The 19577-nt window shown below is 44.2% G+C and overlaps 1 protein-coding gene across 4 annotated transcripts in view; it reads right to left on the bottom strand.

Moving 5' to 3' along the window:
- POLR3E (RNA polymerase III subunit E) overlaps positions 1 to 19577 on the bottom strand; it is a 25506-nt gene extending 5929 nt beyond the window's left edge. Inside the window, exons 1-18 of one of the 4 annotated variants that reach the window (XM_042864376.1) lie at positions 19521 to 19577; positions 16868 to 16941; positions 16008 to 16058; positions 14744 to 14821; positions 13851 to 13966; positions 12789 to 12871; positions 11970 to 12077; positions 11473 to 11522; positions 11076 to 11195; positions 10484 to 10569; positions 9475 to 9519; positions 9299 to 9390; positions 8440 to 8560; positions 6794 to 6875; positions 4603 to 4662; positions 3493 to 3650; positions 3130 to 3194; positions 1326 to 1822 (exon numbers count right to left, since the gene is read on the bottom strand). In XM_042864376.1, coding sequence (XP_042720310.1) covers positions 1326 to 1822; positions 3130 to 3194; positions 3493 to 3650; positions 4603 to 4662; positions 6794 to 6875; positions 8440 to 8560; positions 9299 to 9390; positions 9475 to 9519; positions 10484 to 10569; positions 11076 to 11195; positions 11473 to 11522; positions 11970 to 12077; positions 12789 to 12871; positions 13851 to 13966; positions 14744 to 14821; positions 16008 to 16058; positions 16868 to 16903 — 1848 coding nt within the window. In that variant the 5' untranslated portion in view covers positions 16904 to 16941; positions 19521 to 19577. Of the gene's footprint in view, positions 1 to 1325; positions 1823 to 3129; positions 3195 to 3492; positions 3651 to 4602; positions 4663 to 6793; positions 6876 to 8439; positions 8561 to 9298; positions 9391 to 9474; positions 9520 to 10483; positions 10570 to 11075; positions 11196 to 11472; positions 11523 to 11969; positions 12078 to 12788; positions 12872 to 13850; positions 13967 to 14743; positions 14822 to 16007; positions 16059 to 16867; positions 18773 to 19520 lie in introns of those variants that run through there. The other 3 variants (XM_042864377.1, XM_042864378.1, XM_042864375.1) reach the window with 3 other exon arrangements.

Here is a 19577-nt window from a genome sequence, read left to right as displayed (position 1 = left end):
TTATCACCAAAGCAGTTTCAATTACAGAAAACTAATGAGTAACTACGAAATCTCAGGCAAAGCATCCCTCCAGGCTTCCAAGGAGCTCAGGCAGCCTCACTGGGTCCAGGAAAAACAATGAGAGAAAGCGAAGTATATGAGCTCACAAAAAAGGCACAGCTGGCCCACAGCATGATGCAGAGGCCTGGGAGCTGACTTACATTTCTGACAGGCTTATGCAGGCTGTTGCAGAAGATATCAAATTCTGCAGGAAGTTCTAGATCAGCAGAACTCAAACATACAGCAGACTCCAGCAAACAAGTCCCAGACTCAGTTAATACAACAGCACTGACTTCAGCTGTTTACCACCAGCATGGCAAGTGCATATCCTATACCACATACAATGAGAGTCTTTCCAGCACTAAGAAGCAGCTCCAGGTAAGCATTGCCCAGGCACCTGGAAGCTGTCAGGAAAGAAAGCAAAAAGCACAAAAAGCAGTGGCCTCCTGCGTGGCATCTCACATCTGTCACTCAGCTCCAGGTGCCACAGGCCGTACTTTGCACACCACTGAACATGTTACTTATGCCTCCCTGAAGCCCAGCTAAGGCATGAGGGTTGCTATACCTCCTGTGCTCCAGGCTCTCCCCAGCCTGCCTGCTCTCTGCTCTCCCAAGCAGCTCACATGTTTCTTTGCCTCTCTCCCTAACAACACCTGACTCCCAAACTCCTGCTGGTTGCAAACCAATCAGCACTACCAGATGTCTTGTGAAATTATTTTCCTTTCAGGCTACTTTCCATGACATCAAAATCCCTTTTCTTTCCTAAGCAATCTGCTGGCTCTGACTCACACATTCACACATACAATTTCTATAAAGACAAGTGAAGACATCTGCGATCAGCCCAGCAGGAGTGACCCACAGAACTCTGCAGATATGGTTTGCTGCTTCCCGGAGAGCTCTGCTGGGTGTGCCCCACCAGTTCCAGGCAGCAGCCATCATCTTTATCCCAGCAGCATTCCTGCAAAAAGCTGTACACTGCAAAGCAAGCTGATGGGACTCCCCCAGGTAAGTCACTGAAACAGGAGCGAGCAGGCACAATGAGTCCCTGCAGCCCAACAGCCCAGAGGTGGAAAAGGAGCCCCAAGGACAACTATGAGCACACCGTGAGGGCAGAAAGCAGAGCGCAGGGCCAGCCAGAAGCAGGAAGGCAGATAAGCCTTCAGCAGCTTCAACAGAACACAAGTGTTCCTCCAGTCCAGCCCAAGGTGCAAACATTTCACAGCTCTGATATTTAACTGCCCCCCTACCTCCCACCCAGACTGTGCCAAAAGGAAAAAAATACTTACAGGCACCAAAATCTGTTTGCAGCCAATGTCTAACACCATGTCCTGTAACATTTTGTCTGAAATGCCACTGAACAATATGTGTCCTGGAGGCAGACTGGCTAAATGAAGGTTAAACAACCGTTTAAGCTCACTCAAGGTGAGCACAAATTGTTTCCTAAACGTTGAGGACACAAATGCCTTCAGTTCTTGGGCTACCCGATCGCTGCAGCCTCCAGGCAAGTGGCCATTTAAGGAGTCTGTGGAGTCCTCCTCCATGTGGAGGCCATTGACAATGCCGTTGTTCAGGCCTTCATACACTGAGGTGTCCATGGGCTCCTCGTCACTCACAGGCTCCTCTTTAATGTGGATATTAGAAACATCTATCTTGGATGAAGTGTCACTTGATTTCAGTTCTGCCTTTTGCTTCTGGAACTCCTTCTCTAGCTGCCCATAGTTCTGCTTGACTTTCGCTTTTGCCATGTTGACTCTTTGCTCCCCAGAAACCAGCAATGGATGGCCTGATAAGAAATGAAACGTAGCATAAAATCCCACCATAAACAAGACTCCAGTTTTGCAGAATGTTGCTTGAATTGCTCACAGTGAAATAAAGCCAGGAAACAACACTACTACTTAAGGAATAAGCCTGGCTTACTGATTAGATTTTACCTCCCTCCCCGCTACTATAACTTTAAAAAAAAAAAAAAAAAAAAGGAATAAAACAATTAAGCATGTTGATAATTGTAAGCCAGAAGGTCTTCCAGTCAAGGAACCTGAAGCAAAGACATTGCATTTCTCCAACAGCTCAGGTTGTGCATGAGGTGCACAGTATGGAAATCTGGAACTCTCCTAAGTATTATTACTCAGTGCTAGTTAGAAAGGGGCAGAAGGGAATCCTTTCCCATGCAGTCCTGCACCTCAACCCAAAGGCAAAAGGGAAGTGTGTGTTGGCAAAACAGAAATTCAGCCTCAATCCCGTAGGAAGGAAGGCTGCATTTAAGGCAAAAGCCCACACAGCACTCATGCTGTTACCTTCTTTATTATTAGGCCCACTAATTCTCTCCGAATAACCCAACACCTAATCCTTCCAAGCAGATCAAACACACGGTATTGAAATGGAATTATATGCACATTTGTCAGTTCAGCTCATTCTCCTTGCTGGCTCCAGAGTCTGGCAGTGAGCCAAATGCCTAGCCAAAGCTCTCTGGAATCTCAGGTTTTCACAACCTTTTAGATTACACAACAGCTACTTTAATATTCTTCCTGACATCTGTGATGGAGAGGAATGGCAAAGAGACAACTTTACACCTCCTCGCAGCCCCCCAGCAAATACATTCCTCCTTAATTGTTTAGCTCTCAACCACACCACAGAGCCCCTCAGCAAATCAGAGGAAATAAAAAATCCAACCCTGTTTTATTTGGAACTGAAAAGGGAATGACTCAACCTCATGCATGTCAGCCTGAGAACCAAGAGGTAAGAATCATTCATGCTCTGTCCCTGTCCTCAACTCAGCATCTGCTTACAGCACCATGCCTTAAAATGAGGAAGTTGTTAACATATCCAGATGATTTTACTCTATCAAATAGAGTCTCCAGTGCCAAGGAGTCCTTCCATGCTCTGCCACAGTAAGCTTGTGTCACCACTAACATCAGTGATATTAGTAAAGACCAAGTTATCTCAAATAATGCAGAAGAAATTACAAGACAGGGGTAATATCAGACACAAGACCAATCCCCACGACACTCAAAAACAGAGAGAAACAACAAAATATCACCCAGAAATACAGAGATGCATGTGTTTCAACGTAATCCACACAATTTCATTTACCTGATTGTGACTCTTGCTTCTTTGGTGTCAAGTGTTCCTTTACAAGATTATAGACTTTTTCTAATCTGAAATACAAAGGAAATCATACCAGTACTGTTTCTGCTGTTATGCTTGCCTGCAGCCACACCACCTTTAACTTTCAGCCAGAACATTTAATTTCCACAAAGCTGTCCTCAGGAAGCCAAAGAAAAGGAGTGACTTGAATGATGCATCAACACAATCCCCATACAACCACACCCCCTGAGAGGAGTAAACCTTACAGGCAATATGGATCAAATATAGATCTGTCAGTATTCACAGAAACTTCACACTAGGTCATTCTTTACTTTTAGCTTATTCCCCAAAATAAAGCAAGTCATTTACTTGGCCTGAATGCCCATCCACAGCATACGTTGCCTCTGAACTATATCTGGATGCTTCTTAACAAAGTCTTCATCATAAGGGAGCATGAACTCCCAACCTTTGTTTATTCTTGCCACAGACATGTGCTCTAGGAAGTCTTTCACATCTTCAGGGCAAAGCTAAAAGAAAAAGGAAAAATGATATGGATGTCAATCCACACAGGGCATCTGCAGCCACGAAGCAGGGCACACTGTTCCCCGCGACAGGACGAGCAGGACTGATTTGGAGTACATGGGGCACTCCCACAAACACACGCCTAAGCCAGTCAGAGATATTTATCCTTTGCAACACCAGTGCTTCCACACAATGTTAAAGGCAGAGCACTTCAGAGAGCAGTGATTAATCAGCTGAGAGTCAAATAGCTCATGACATGTTTTGTAAAGAAAAGGGAGTTTACTAACTGAGATGAAAAGACTATTGCGCAGAGAAGCATGTCCTACAACTTTCATCTTAGTTTAGAGCTCCAAGTCAGCCATGCTGCACCTACAGGTGCACAGCTTTTAAACAGAACTGGATCTTAAATTCCAAAAGTAGCCAGTCTGTACATCAACCAATTTGTGCTCTATCATTTTATTTTGTTTTAAACAAACAATTTTTTTCCTTCTGACAGAATATTCAGGTGCCCGAGTTGTTTTAAAGCTTTTATTCAATACTGGCAGCTTTGCAATGCTATTAGAAGTGTTGTGCTTCTGTAACGCACTCTGCAAAAGCGGAGAATCAGTGTGGACTGCATGAGTTCTCATCTGCTTTGGTGCTTCGTAAGCCTGATTCAAAGGATGTTCAGCTTTCCACCAAAACAGAAGAGGGGACAAAGATGCATTCCAGTGGCTCAGCTGCAAGGACAGTTGTGTCCTGTGGAACTGTAACTGTGAGAGCTGCTTGAAATAATTCTGTAAAGAGTATCTATACCTGTTCCAAAGTGAAGATGTGCCTTGGTTAGCAACACTGCAAGTCAGCAGTAATGCAGACACTGTGAACCTGAAAGAAAAGGCTTGCAGCAGCACCTGTTACTGACCTGCAGACAATGCCCACAGTTAGCACCAACCTCTGTGTTAGGAAGAAGTCACTCACTTTTGTAACTGCTGCCACCTCCTTTCGTACAACCCAGCGGTCCTGTGTGAACTTCCACATCTAGGAAGGAAACAAAAGAGAAAACCTTGTTAACCATAGTTAGGAGCTGCCTTACCGAAGTCACAGAAATAACACTTTTCAATGATGTTACCAGAAAAATGGGAACCTGACTCCTTTCAAGGATGTGGAAACAGGAGATGCTCACACAAACAGCAGAAAAGCACTTTCTGACCTATTCCTTGCTCAAATGGCCATGCGCAGTATCAGAATCTTTGAGAGTTCATGGTCTTCCTTGGTGAACCTTTGACTACAAACGCTCTGAAGAATCTCTCAAACCTCATTTAGCTTCCAAAAAAGCCCTACTGTGGTGATGTTGGAACTGCAGGAGTCACACCTCATGCCCAGCTTTAGCACACTTGTTCACTAACCTGAAGAAACTCTTCTTCCAATTCTTTGTGTGCAGCGCCAGCAGAAGCTGCTGACTGCTGCATTTCTGCAGCTCACAACCTCCTAGAAAGTATCTGCTGCCTTTTCCAATGCACATCACCACAGTCACTTACAGTCATGCAACGATGGCAATTCACTCATGTATTTGTCTCTCGTTAATGGAAAAGCCAGGTGCTCTGCTAAGCAGCTCCCAAGGCAGCTGCTGAGAGCAGGCTAATGGGCACATGAGCCTACTGTCTGACTATGACCTTTGATTTCTTCCCATCTCCATTTAAATCGATTACAATCTCCCTTACTATGTGTTTATTAATAGTGTTGCAAATAATTCAAAAATCTCATTACTGTCAATTTCCTCTTGTGCTTCAATACTTCCATACTTCCTTCTCTCTGACTCAGCTTCTTTCTTCCTACAGACTCAGAAAATCACTACACTCACAACACAAGGCATTTCTGTTTTGAAGGACAAGAAGCTGCTGCCTAAAGGAAACAGATCCATCACCTCTCCTTGCACACAACTCTGAGACAGCCATTTCTCATTAGGCACTTTATTCTAAACTAGAAACTGAAATTATTATGAAAAAATAGCAGCTTTGAGAAAAGGCAAGAATTACTTACCTCCCTCAAAGTACAGCATAGAACAATTGAACACTAAAGCCTCCACTGGTCTTTTACAGTATTTAAAATAAGAGTAAAATATCTTCCATTATTAAACACTTTACATTTCAGTCACTAAGCATAAGCACTTACTTAACCAAGCATAATAATTTCTGGTCCCTAGAACTTGACACGTGACGTGTCACATAATCTGCTGGGTCCTAAAGCCTACTGCCACCAGGTCACATCTGATTGCAGAGCTCCGTATGGCAGTGTCTTGGGCAGACATCAAGACACAGTAACAAGTCAGCTTCAATCACCATCATTTTATCTTATGCTAGTGCTGCCACATCCGTAAGGTCTCTTGCATGGTATGCTCCTATTCAGCGCTACATCTCATGAACAGACTTCTCAAATGAGGGGAACTCTTAGGTCTAACTGGAAAACATGAAAGCAATGCACTCGCTAATTTCTTTTCAATGGGGTGGAAGCCATAAACTGGGTATGAACTTAGGAAGCACTCAGGAACTTAATTCTTTCCGTGGTTAGCAAAAACAAACACGAAACAAAGTTGTTCCTCCCTTCTGTGGTTATGTGCTTGTTTATGAGACCTGTACTCATTACAACTTCCATACGCAGCTACCACTCATAGCAGGTGCTTAGGAACAAAGTCCTTTCACTGATTAGCAGCTCAGGGGAATAAAATCCTTTTTAAAGACCAGCAGTGCATGCTCCGGGAGCAGAAGGCTTAACCACACTGCCCTCCTGAGACCTTGCAGTCCTGAGCCCACGGAAACGTATCTGGAGAAACAAGCACTTCATTATCCAGTCCTGGCTTCGCTGCCAGCCCTGCACCATGCAGGTTATGTGATAGCAGCCCTACAAGTTCTATTACAAAGAGATGAATACCACCTACTGTTAATGACCAGCAATCTGAACTTACCAGACAGCCACAATATCAGTCCACACAAACACTCCCATGCCAGACTTTTAACACCACCACCAGGGTTACAGTGCAAATAATTTCTCTGGAGCAAACATCTTATTGCAGTAGTGGTGGATGTGAAACCAAGTGCAAACCAATGCCATGGCTCTCAGACAAACTTCAACAATATTTTCCTTTAGAAACAACAAACTCTTTTGTACTTACAACAAAGTCTCTCCCTCTACAAAGCACTTCTGCAGGGACTCCACTATGTGGACTGGAAGTGTCTTTAGGGTAGAGCACATCGCTGTTAATTAAAAAGGAAGAAGGATTAGCTACTTGGTTCTCCAAAATACAGCATTGGTGAAAATTAACATAATAAACGTGCTCCCAGCTCTGCAGTTAATTTACACCTTTATCCAAAGCATCGCTTTCATTAAAGGAACTAATATTAATGTAATTACTCCACTTCAATTACATTAGTACAAGAAGTGCTTACACCAGCAAAGCCCAGCCTTGTGACTGGTAAATGTGTGCAACGCAGGTACACGCTCTGCTTTGTTCTTGCAAAGCCTTTCCTTCCTTGCATGAGTGTAAACAAGACCAACATGATCCTAAGAAGTGCTAAGACTAACCTAAGCCTTGAAGGTAGCATTTAGCCAAAATGCTGATCTATAGGAATGAGTTTTCGGTGTGCTTTAATTCCTTCTCAGCAATCAAAGATTAAAGAGAACAATGCTATGAGCTTTCATGCTCAAACCAATCAGATCCAGGACTAACACCACCCTGGTGTCCTAGTCTGCTTGCAAGATCAACTAGATGACATTCATTTCTACAGACTCCAAAGCCTTGGGGCAACCCAGGCTAACAATCCTGATCTCCTCAGCCTCCTTACTTAAAGCTCTGATGTGTGCAGACACGGCTCTGTGCACAACTATCCCTAACAGGCTACATCTACAGATGCACACAGAGTCTTCAGACAAACAGCAAAGAAACACATACAACATAAAAACCCCGACTGCTATAACACTTTTAATTTGCACCCAGCTGCCTTCTGGAATGACTGGAGGGACAGCAAGGACAGAAGCAGCTCACACAGCTAGCACAGGCCTGTATCACAATAGCTGAAGAATCCTGCTAACAGACAAGCTGGTAACTGGTGCCACACATCTTAGTGCAGAAAACTACTCCACACACTGTAATTCTCTGCATGCAATGCTCCACCCAGCTGAAAAGAAAAAAAAAATAAAAAAAAAAATCACACTGCTCTTCAGACTTACTCCCAGTGAGATGCCTTGTTCTAATAAACAGGAGAACAACACAGCATCCATTTCATGTGCTACAGTGTACACCACAGGTAGTGCCATTTTATGACAGGTAAAGCTAGCTTCTAGAAGGCAGGCAATGCTTTCAGCTGACAAGAGCAGCATCCACTGATGAACAGCAAAGCGACTGCACAAAGGTCTTTCTCTGACTGAATTTAGCTAAGAAACACTAACGGATGGGATGGTTTCATTGTATGCATTTATATTTGACATTAATCTCTGAAAGGATTTAGGAGTGTCCCCACACAAAAGAACACGAGTGAAGACAACAAATATCTGACAGCTCAAATGCAAATACAGATTACATCACAGCTCCACCACAATTCTAGTTGGGCTGGGTACAACTATGCTGGCATCTGCCATCATCTGTTTGAATTTTTATTATCCTATTGCAGAACAAAACACAGAATGTTGAATTGATTATCTCACAGCACTGCAATTGAGAACAAAGATACACAGTGAAGATGACTACATAAAATCCATTGTTCTAATTCTCTTCTTACAGCAGAAAACCACATCTCAGCAACAAAGACGAGGCATACCTACCTCTTCACCACCCAGTTTCCCTGGACCAGCATCGCCACCTGCTGTATGCAGCGGAGAACTGCTGTAGAATCTGTCCCAGAGCCCAGCAAACTCATCAGGTTTGCAAATGGCATCACCTTCACTGAAAGGCAAAAGAGGCATTAGATGAAGGGCTTTCTCAGTATGCAAAATAAAAACGGAGTTTCAATTCTAGGATATTGCGATTTATGTTTATGTCAAAATTGGGGAAAATAAAAATTCAAAGCCTAAATTTTACTACTCATAGTCAGAATCTGTTCAAAAAATACACATTCATGTTGCAACAACGTTAATTAGCTTAACTGGCCCTAAATTAATTCATGGATTAAAAAAAAATCTAATCCTTTGGCAATATTTGGAAACAGAGACAGCTGACAAGACAGCTCCTAAGTTTCTCGGATTTGCTCTCATTAGAGAGTAACTGAAGAGAGAGAATAAAACTTATGTAACACTCAAGAAGCATATTACTGAAAACTTTGAAGGGAAAAAAATGCCAAAGTGCAGCCTGTTGCATTAACTTTCCATTTTTAAGCCATACTCAGATTTCACATGCCAGGAGATAATGCAGAAATAAATGCATTCTGAAAGTTATCGTCAGATCAGAAAATATTCTAAGAGTGACAGCACTGCAAACACACAGAGCAGCTGTCAGTTCCACCTACTGCTCTTCTCTTTCCCAAGGACCACTCAGCCTTCTCAAGCAAATACTCAGCTCTTAACTGCTCCACAGAATCAGAGATCCAGCCACTGTCTGGAAGAGTGACAGAACTGGTACTGCTAGGAAAGATATTTTATCTGAGACAATTAGAAGTCACAAGTAAAGTGCAAATGGATTACAAACCGTTCTTCATCAGGATCTTGATCTGATCAGCAAGGGGTAAAGTTCTCAGCTGGGCCATAGAAAGCACATTGCTTGGAGCCACTGGTTTGCTACTGCAAATAAACAACAGCTTTGTGAGTTGCAGCTTATGAGAGAGCATCCACACAACATCCGTGTTGAACATTCTGTACACTTACTTCTCTTCCTCTACGCTTGGAGGCATCAGCATCATTAAATATTCACTACAAGAAAAGAAAACACATTTCATAATGTTTGTCTTGAGATTTCCCAAGTTTAAGTACAGTTATTTTTTTGCTTAAAGCAATCCTACTTATTAGAATCTACAAAACAAACACCAGCTTGAAAAGAGAGTCCCTCCCCTTTCTTTTCTCATCTTCCTCCACAAATTCAGTGCTAGTAAAAGCTACTGACATTCATCCATTCAAAGAAAAAGCATGAAACAGATGGGAGTCAGAATCCTTGCTCTTCTGTACTCTTCTGTGTCCAAATAGAGGAACTGCAAGAGTGCAAACATTAAACGTGGTGCTTTGACACAGAGTCAAGTGGGGCCACACGAAGTCCTGCAGTTACACCTGCCAACGTAACTGCCAGTGTCTGAAAGAATCAAATCCAAAAGACTTCTCATCACACCTGGCACTGCTCCACTGAGATGTTAAACGCTACAAAAAACACACCCACACCATTAAGGAGAGAGGCAGTCCACCACCTTCCTATTACTCAGGCCATGGTCTATCAGTTTACAGCAAAACGTTATTACTGTCTGCACCACAGAAGATTCCTATACATAGCTGCAGTCAGCAAGAAACAAAACCAAACATGTTCCAAGTAGTATCAGGTGTCTCCTAAAAATCACCAAAATAAAGTTTTCTAAGAGTTTCTAACAATGGAAGTCATTGGCTTTAGAGTTTTCATTTATTTTAATCAGAAGGAGCTTTTGTTTTACTTCTCCTTTACAATATCTGCAGTCTCAATAAAGCTGGGCTGTGATAACACAGACAAGGCTACAATCTCAAGTGAAAGCAACTGAAGTTGAAGACCAGTTTGCCTTTATTTTTTAAACAATTCCACTTCTACCATGGATATCAGTATCAAAGGTATGATTTTAAAAGAACAAATTTGTTTATTACTCTGAAAACTATCCCAAGAAATTACTGTACCTTCCCTACAGAACCATCAAACCTTTACCTGGGAGATTTTATTAATTCTGTATTCTCAGCAAGGCCGTGACCTTGGCTGAATAAATACTGGCGCTCATGTTCTGAACGGCTGTCCTGGAGATATGGAGAAAAGCACAAATCACTGACGCATTCTGAACACAACATTTCAGATAGACTCCTTATTCTGAACTGAGACTGCTCCATCCTCACTGTGCTGTGCATTCCATCTCACTGATGCTGTACTTTAAGCCTTCTTGAATGATGCAGATATGATGTGGAAACATTTCAGTTGATGTACTTCAAAAATCTCCTGACATGCATGCTGTGTCAGAGAAAGCTGTGTCAGGACACTTAAGTGACTGGCTTCCCTGACCGTTTTACAAAGCTAAGACCTGAGTGACTATTGGACTTAAACACCCCCTGCCTTAAATTTGTCCAATTTTCAGTTTTAAAGCTTCTCCAGTGTGGAGATCCCACAGCACTATCTGGTGGCAGAGGCACAAAGCACTGTGGGGTCATTTCAAGCCTACAGATCAACTTTTCTTCACTGTCTTCTGATGACTTCTCGATTCCCACATATCCAGATTTAATTTGGCTGAGCCATCAGGTCCCACACTTACCTTCAAGCCATAATAATGGAGATGAACCCAGTGCTCTTCTGCTTGTCTCTTCTGCAGGAATTCGTAAGACTGAACACGTCTTTGACGAGCTTGCTCAGTCTCAGGGCGGGAAAACCGTACCTAGAAGTTTCGGCATCATTAAATACAGCTCCAAACACTTGAAACAAAACACCTCCATTACCTATTTGGCAGAATGAGAACAGAAGCTAGGGGTCCTAGCTCAAATTAATCAACCCTTGTTGCCATCTTTACTCTTGTGCAACAACTGCCTTTCCCCTTCCAAGCCCAGGGTCACCAGAACCAGATGAGGTTTCCTGTCCAATTATTTGGGTATGAATTGACATGCTTTCTCGTAAACTGTTGCCTGAACTACCACAAAAAGGAAATCTGGACATACAGTAATTTGCTTAACGTCATCTTCAGCTTCATCCTGGGATGAATCACCACCTGCCAAAAAAAGCCAACAGGATAAAACCACCACTACAATAAAACAACCAGAGCCAACAAGTACCTGCCTGGAGGCTTTCTCTGGAAGAAGGCAGAAATAGGAACTACAGCTTGCTAAACTATGCAGCATATGACAGTGCCACACCACTCATGTAATAGGAGAAACTGCCCCCATGAATTTGGCACTGCTGCTTTTCAGTGGCTGTGGTGGCACTTCCTATTGCTGCCCCTTGACACCACCCACTGTCTCCTCTTTCTCTGCCAGTCCTCCACACCTTCCCACAAAAATCTTGATGCAACTGCACTGAAGGTATGATCAGAGAAAAGAACTGGCTGAGAAATGGTTTTATAATCAGTTCATTGTTATATTAAACACCTTTGAATAAAATTAGACAGAGAACCTGTATCCTATCTCTCAAAAGGAAACATAACTCATGCAGCACTTACCTTCATTAGCAGCTTCTCTTTCGCGGTGTTTTGCATCAGCTTTGTCCAAGTAGGTGAAACTTGGCCTCAGCTGAAGAATTCCGTGCAGCGGAGTCAGGTGAAGTTCACCTGAAAAAGAGAATTGATATTGGTTAAAAGTACTGTTTTCTAATGCACAGAGACAGTACTTGCATCACCTTGCTACCTCTGCAACAGCACAGCTTCCAGAGAACACAAATATTTAATACAGTAAAAAGGGTTTAAGTGATTCACCCAGTGCACAGAACATCAAAGGAGTATGAAAAAATCAAGATCTTCTCCTGCTACCTTCCTGGTTAATGCTGGAGCCAGATCTTACAGAAAGCCCCATTTTGGCTCAGATCTGACCTATGTGTCAGGAGACTACTAGTGAAACAGACATCTCTGTAGGCAATCTACAACGATCCTCTCATCAAAACTCTGCAGTGACAAAAGAAGGGCAGGAAGTGTTGAACAGGCAAATAAAACAGCCATGCTGAGGTATATATCTGTATATATCTGTATATATCATACAGAGATAATAATACAATGTAAGAAAAATAATTTTTTACTGTAAATGTGTGTTTCAGGCCATCGTGGACTGTTCAGATCTTGGAGGCTGAGCCCTGCTGTATTATTTAGAACTTTGCTGGAGCTCCTCAAGGACTCCAGGGACACACTCATAAGGAAAGCTTTCGCTTTATTTAGAAAAGCTTCAATTAAATATGAGCCTATGCTAGTGGAAACATAGAACAAACAGCTCTTATTTAACCCAGAAATTCACATGTTTCACTGATGCGAGGGGTAACAAAACAAAGTCACCTTTTCTATAAACAGCAGCTGCATAGCGGGAAACATTACTTGCAGCTTGTGAAGAGCAGAAAGTTTGTTTGTCCATCAGCTTCCTGCAAACAGATGAATGCTGTAAGATTATATTCTACAGGCAATGTGGCACATAGATGTTAAAAGGCCTGAAATTACCAATTCCCAAAATAGTCTATCAGCAAACACTTTATATACAAAAGCCAGTTTTGTTGAACATTTTAATCGTTAACCTGCATGAGGGCACCCAGTGCACTCCACTAAGTTTGCAGACAACATCAAGTAAGGCAAGACTGTTGATCTGCTTGAGGTCAGGAAGGCTCTGCAGATGGACCTAGATTAGATCAACCGGCCAATCCCAGTTACATGACATCAACTAAGGGTAAGTGCTGGGTCATTAACAACCCTATGCAGCAGCACAGCCTTGGGGCAGAGTGGCTGGAAATTTGTCCAGGAGAGAACCTGAGTGTGCTGTGCTGGTCAGCAGCCAGCTAACGAGGCCAAGAAGGCCAGTGGCACCCTAGTCTGCATCAGAAATACTGTGGCCAGCAGGACTGGAAAGTGATTGATCCTTTGCATGCAGTGCTGGTGAGGCCACACCTTGAGCACTGCAATCAGTTTCAGACCCTCATTACAGGAAGGATACTGACTTGACTGAGCACGTGCAGAGAAGAGCAATAAAGCTGGGGACTACAGAACAACATTAGGAGAAATGACTGAGGGAATTGGGGTTGTTTAGTCTGGAGAAAAGAAGGCTAAGGAGAGACATCATCACTCTCTACAACTGCCTGAAAGGAGGCTGCAGCGAGGAGGTGTTGGTGCCTTTTCTCAGGTGACAGGTCACAACAAAACAAGTTGTGCCAGGGAGGTTTAGATTGGATATCAGGAAGACTGCTTTCATAGAGAGGGTTGCAAAGCATTGGAATGGGCTGCAGAAGGAAATGGTGGAGTCCTCATTCCTGGAGGTATTTACGAGATGTGTGGATGGACATGAGCCTAATGCACATACACATACATACCTCTGCCTACGACAGAAATGAAGGAAAGCAAAAGGACACCTACGAGGAATAGGTACTTGTTTCATCTGTACAAGTGCCATCTACATTGAGAGCAATCTGTTCTCCTTTGCTGCGACAGTAGTTTGGATTCAAAGTGTCAATGGCCATTTCCAGTTCAACCTAAAAAATGTGAAGACAAATAATTACAATGGCAGAACTCCAAATGAATCACCAACTGAACTTATAAATTACAGCCATCACCTCGCTTTTTTCCCCTCCATGTTATTTGTAAACTGAACTGGTGACCAGTCCCTGGTAGTGATGGTAGATTTATGTCTGCACTGGGCCTAAAAACGTAAATGTTTGCTAATTTTAATTTAAAAAATCCTTAACATAATACACACTAACTTCAAACTTCGCGTAAGCACTCTCAACTATTTCCCAGAAAAATATCCTGCTATCACAGACCTATTTGTGTTCTTTTTTATTTTTTAACATGAGACATTTTTAAATCAGAGCTACAGGTTTGGAATACGTCTGCAGGCAAGTGTGACCATTCTGGCTTTGGTTATACTTTCACCACCCCACTGATTCTCAAAGAGGACTGCTGGTGGTTCATAGACAGGCCAGAGAAGAATCAAGACACACAATGACTCTAAAAGACAAAGCATGCCTTCAAACCTCAACCCTCTTCTAAATATTGTGAAAATCTTTTAAACCAATCTTGTACAGAATGAATAATAGTAGCCAGACTTCCCTGAATGATTCTGTTTTTATATTGTTTTTTTCCATTGTGACTTTAACTCCTCTCTTAATAAACCATTCTTTTAAGCCCAAGCACAGAGATCTGGTCCCACAAGCTGCACACTTAGCTTAGCAGCACAGTGTAATGATCTGAAGCACATTGCAGACAGCATTAAAACAACTTTCAGAGACTGGACTCAAATGATGACCAACCTTTTGCTGCTTTGGTTTTATCTTCGCTGATAAATGTGTAACATCATCATATGTCATGGAAGCTGGACGAATTGGATACTGGAAAACACATTGATTTCATAAAAATTCTTAATTTAAAGACAACAGAATTCCACAGAAATTAATTAAACCCTGCCTGCCCCTTCACATGTAAAGCCACTTTCCAGATGGTCACAAGATCTCAGTAAACGACTTTTTTAATCTTGAGTCATCAGACCTCAGAGTTTGGTTAGAAAGCCTTCCCCTCCGCCCTCCATTCCTGTCACTTCACTCTTTTCCATTTCCTGCCTCCAACACATCACTGTGCTATAAGACAAGAAAACCCTACAACATATTAATCCAGTTGAAAAAGGATGTGATAGAAGCCACAAAAACCCATTAACTGATATCACCTCTCTGGAGATTTATTTATCTAGAAGTAAAATACATGTGAGTTTTCACCAGCAGTGTCAGCCTACACGATCTGGTCCACATATGGTCACATTTAGTCACCTGATCCTCTGTTCTGAACTATTTGGGGATGCTAAGACCACAGTGTGGTGCCCAGATGAAGTCTTCCAGCAAGGCAGCAGCCTGCTCAGAGCTGCCATTTGTCCAGAACATGCAGAGCAACCCATCATGAAGCTGCACATGCTGGGCAGAAGACCTGGACAGGAGGCTATGCCAGTTAGCACCACTGGCTTATAATGAATATCTCATCCATCAGCCTCAAAAGAGCTCCCACTCTGCAGATAGGGAAAGTGAACCACAAAGATAAAACGATGAGAGAAATTCAGTGAACAGAATGGGAAACAGATCTTCAAATTTCAAGCATATTTCCACCTTTAATCACTCATCAGTTTTATCTCCACAGCATAAGGGGTCTCTTCTGATGACTCACACTGGTTATGAACACTGATGGCATTGTCTTAGACAGGACGGGTCCTAAATAAACATTTGTTCAGTAAAGTTACAAAAATCAACTTGGCCATTGGCAGAAAATGGCCAAGAGACTGCAGATTTATCCAAACCACAATAAGGATATTGCCTACTAAAATAATTCCCTGAGTGTGGCTATAGGCAGTGATTTAATGACAAGTCAATGCCATAAACAATCACCCCTCTCTTACAAACAGCTTAATACCAGGTGTTTCAACTGAGATGCATGCAGGTTTGCCTGTTCCCTGTAAGAGGTAAATAAAGCTATTGCTCCTTCAATCAATTTATTTTAAACAAATTTTCACTAAATAACAGCTAACTGGAATACCTGAAACAGATACAACTTCTCCAGCAGACTTCTGGCCAGGAACACATCGATCTAAAAAGCAACACAAACAACTTGCATCAGTTAACAGCTATGTTGGATGGATCCTCAGACGTAGGTACAATCCCTAGAGCTCAAATACTGTCAATTTTTGCTTCTAATTATGAATTGCATACGAGGCTCACTCATGACTCTTGATAAAGGTCTCATCTGCTGATTTTGACCTGTAATATAGCAGCTGGCCTCTTAGGGAAGAAAAAACAGCACAACTATGATGAGGCAGGAGGCAGTGCTGCATATTTTTGTCTCTGAAATGAAACAAGAAATTTTTTTGTCTGTGTGGCTGAAGTGTATCTATCACCACAATCTGAAAAGAAGAGGGTGTTCTCTCTTTGGCAGCAAGACTCAAAGTTAACTTCCTCGCTGCTTTTTTGCCATGAAAACTTTCTAAGCTAGACAAAACACACCCACATGCCACATAGGATTTAATACAAGCACTTTGCCACCAACTCCTAAAATCCACAGATGTGTCACGATGATCACACACAGACATTTCCATCTTAGGTACCTTCTGAGACACTTCCGTCAAACCCCACAAGCTTGCCCTTGCTCACACCTCTGGTGCTTGAATTCATACACAAAGTGAACGGGACACTGGGCTACTGCTTGGGATGGAACAGATCCTTAAGGAAGTCCAGAACTGGAGTAGAACTGTTTGTTTTTAGCAGAAGGTATAAACCATTTCAGCTTCATGTATAGCATGATATGAATTCATCAAAATTATAATGAGAACAATAGAACAGAAGTTGAATAGCACAAAAAAATCTGCACATAGAACCACAGCTGCCACAAAGCACTTTTACCTCTTGTATAATTGGATCATCTTCTTCATTTGCCATGCTAGGATACAAAAAGCTGGCTTATTCCTTGGCACAATCTGAAAGAAAACAGATATGTCATATGAGTCACTGCATCTGTGCCACGTACCACATGGAGCCCAGACTATTTGTTCAAGTACACTGCTTTCTTTTCAGAGGCAATGCACTCAGTGTGTGCTGTGAAGGAGTGCTCGTGTTGGCACAACACGGCCCCTCACACCTCACCACCTCTACCAGCTGCCACCAACTCCAAAAACAAACAAGAGTCTCAAAGGTAATTAAGTTCCCATAACTTTATTGAGAGAGAGAGCACTACAGCAGAGCTCTGCAGAGGGAAGGACAGGCCTTCAGAACTTGTGTGCAGCACACGCTTTATACCTGTGTGACTACTGCACCCCAGCAGCAGCTGGTTTGCAGACAGCATGCCCCAGCTCTGAAATAACCACAGCACTTGTCACAGTCTCTAAGGATGGTGCCATGCAGCTCACCAGCCTTCTTCCCTTCCCAGAGAAATTTCCTTGAAAGTAGAAATGGAGAAAGCTTCTGGTTTAAGAGCTAGGAGAAGCAAAAAGCCTGTGTCAGCTCTGTGCTCAGGACCAGACAGCATTTACACTTGCACTGTGCTGACCCTGCCTACAGCGCACGGCTGAGCACAGACCTACTGCTCACACAGGATGGCAGCTCTAAGACACTCCTCTGTTTCCCTCAGACCCTTCAAAACAATGAGAAAACAGAACTTGCCTCAACAGATCTTACTCTCACCAGTGACTCACACTCCCCTCTTTGCTGGGCTTCCTACAGAAAGGAGCCAGTGTCAGAGGTCTGTGAGAGGCAGAAGCATCCATGCTACATCCCCAACTGTGCTGACTTTTTTTCAAGTACACAATTCACCTCTTAACCATTCCAGTATATTTCAACACACACATGGTTTTCTCAAATCATCAGCACACAGTTATCCAAGAAATGTGTCACTGAGCTCGACAACCACTGGGCACTCTGCAGTTCCCAGAAGCACACCCATGGCCGCGCTCTTTTCAAGCAGTGAGATGTGTCAGCTCCAGCTCTGCACAACCCAGGTGCTCAGTACAGTACAGCATGCAGACAGCTTGGCACAAAATGGGGCCTTCACTCAGAACAGAGCAGGCACTGGGAGCGCACTCAGCAGGTGTGCACACGGCAGACCCAGAGGTGGGAGCTGCAGGTCTGAGTCCTCTGTCCTTGCCCTTTGTGGGGATGGGGAATCTGCTCCTGCCTGACAACACTTTCCCAAACAGAAATTCAGATTTCCTGGGCCAAGGTGAGAAAGAGAAACCTAACCTGAAAGACCTGGTTTCTGGTCCTTCATCCAATGCTGTTCTTTCCATTTTACATGAGATCTTGGGAATCCAGTTCAGTACTTACAGAAAATATCAGATCACAAAGATTAAAATTGTTTTTCACCATTTAAGGATAAAGAATGACTGCAGGTGCTTTCACTGGAGTACCAGAGTGACAGACCTACCACAGGAAGCAGTGTGTGCCAGAACAGTGCGCAACATTCATGTGAGGAATCCTCTGATCAGGACAAAGCTTCCACTGAAGACACACAGGCACAATTCTGCATCTGCAGTTTGCATGTATGCATGGCAAATACAAAATGAACCCCCCAGGAATAAAAGAATGGAATTAAGCTCTAGGAGGTAGCAAGCACAGCCACAAGAGCACTTGTTCCACGTTTTCTTTTGGCAAGATCGCTTTCTTTATAAAGGGACTTTCCTGTGCATGTCAGCATCAGTGCAAGTTGTCTGTGTGAGTCATTAAACCTTGGAGCACACGAGGGCAGGAGATACAAATCTTCTCAGCACCACCAAGGCTGGGCTGCCGTAACCACCCTCCCACTGCAATGAGAAAAAACACTGTGGCCAAAAAAGCATAAAACCGCCACGGAGTAACAGAACTCTTTCCCTCTCGGGTTGAGTCTCTAGGGCGGCCAGCCCTACGACCCCAACCGCCAACACCGGCACTTCTCACGCAGGACGTGCCGGGTCCCCGCGGTGCGGGCGGGCAGCCAGCAGCCCCGCTCCCCGACCCGACGCCCCCGATGCCCTCCGGCCCGACCCCTCCCAGGCAGCGCAGCGGCATTCTGCAAAACGGAGCTGCAAAAAGCACGCAGGCACCTTCCACACGTCCGCGATGACGGCGGTGCTGACCCAATTCCGCGCCGTGCCTCGCCGGAGCTTTGCACAGTCATCCGGAGGTCCCCGCGCACCGTGAGGCGGCGCCGCCGCAGCTCCCGCCGGTGCTGAGGAGACGAGGCGCCACGCGCGGCCGCCCTTCGGTACCTCACACGGGGCACGGGCCGGGCCGTCCGTGAGGGAACTCCGCCAGGCGGGAGCACCGGGGGCCTCCCGTGCCGGGAGAGCCGTGCCGGGCAACCCCGGCCCGACGCCGAGAGGAGCCGAGACGCCGGGCTCGGGCCGGACCCCCGTCCGCTCCCTCAAAGCCCGCCCGCCGGCTCCTGTCGGCGCCCCACGCCCGTTCCCACCGCCCCACGATGCGGACAGAGCCCCGCAGCCTGGGCCGTGCCCCCTCCGCCCCTTGCCGTACCCCGCTCCCGCACGGCCCCGAAAGCAGCAGTAAGGGCACCGCAGCCGCTCACCTGGCGGAGGCGCCGCGCGGACGGCGGGGCCGCCGGTCCCCGATGGCGGTGCGCGGC

This window comes from Lagopus leucura, unplaced genomic scaffold (assembly GCF_019238085.1).
Source record: "Lagopus leucura isolate 7727_CA_CO unplaced genomic scaffold, USGS_WTPT01 Super-Scaffold_760, whole genome shotgun sequence".
Taxonomy (NCBI): Eukaryota; Metazoa; Chordata; class Aves; order Galliformes; family Phasianidae; genus Lagopus; species Lagopus leucura.
The sequence above is the reverse complement of the archived record's forward strand: the minus strand, read 5'-3'. Positions and strand labels throughout refer to the sequence as shown.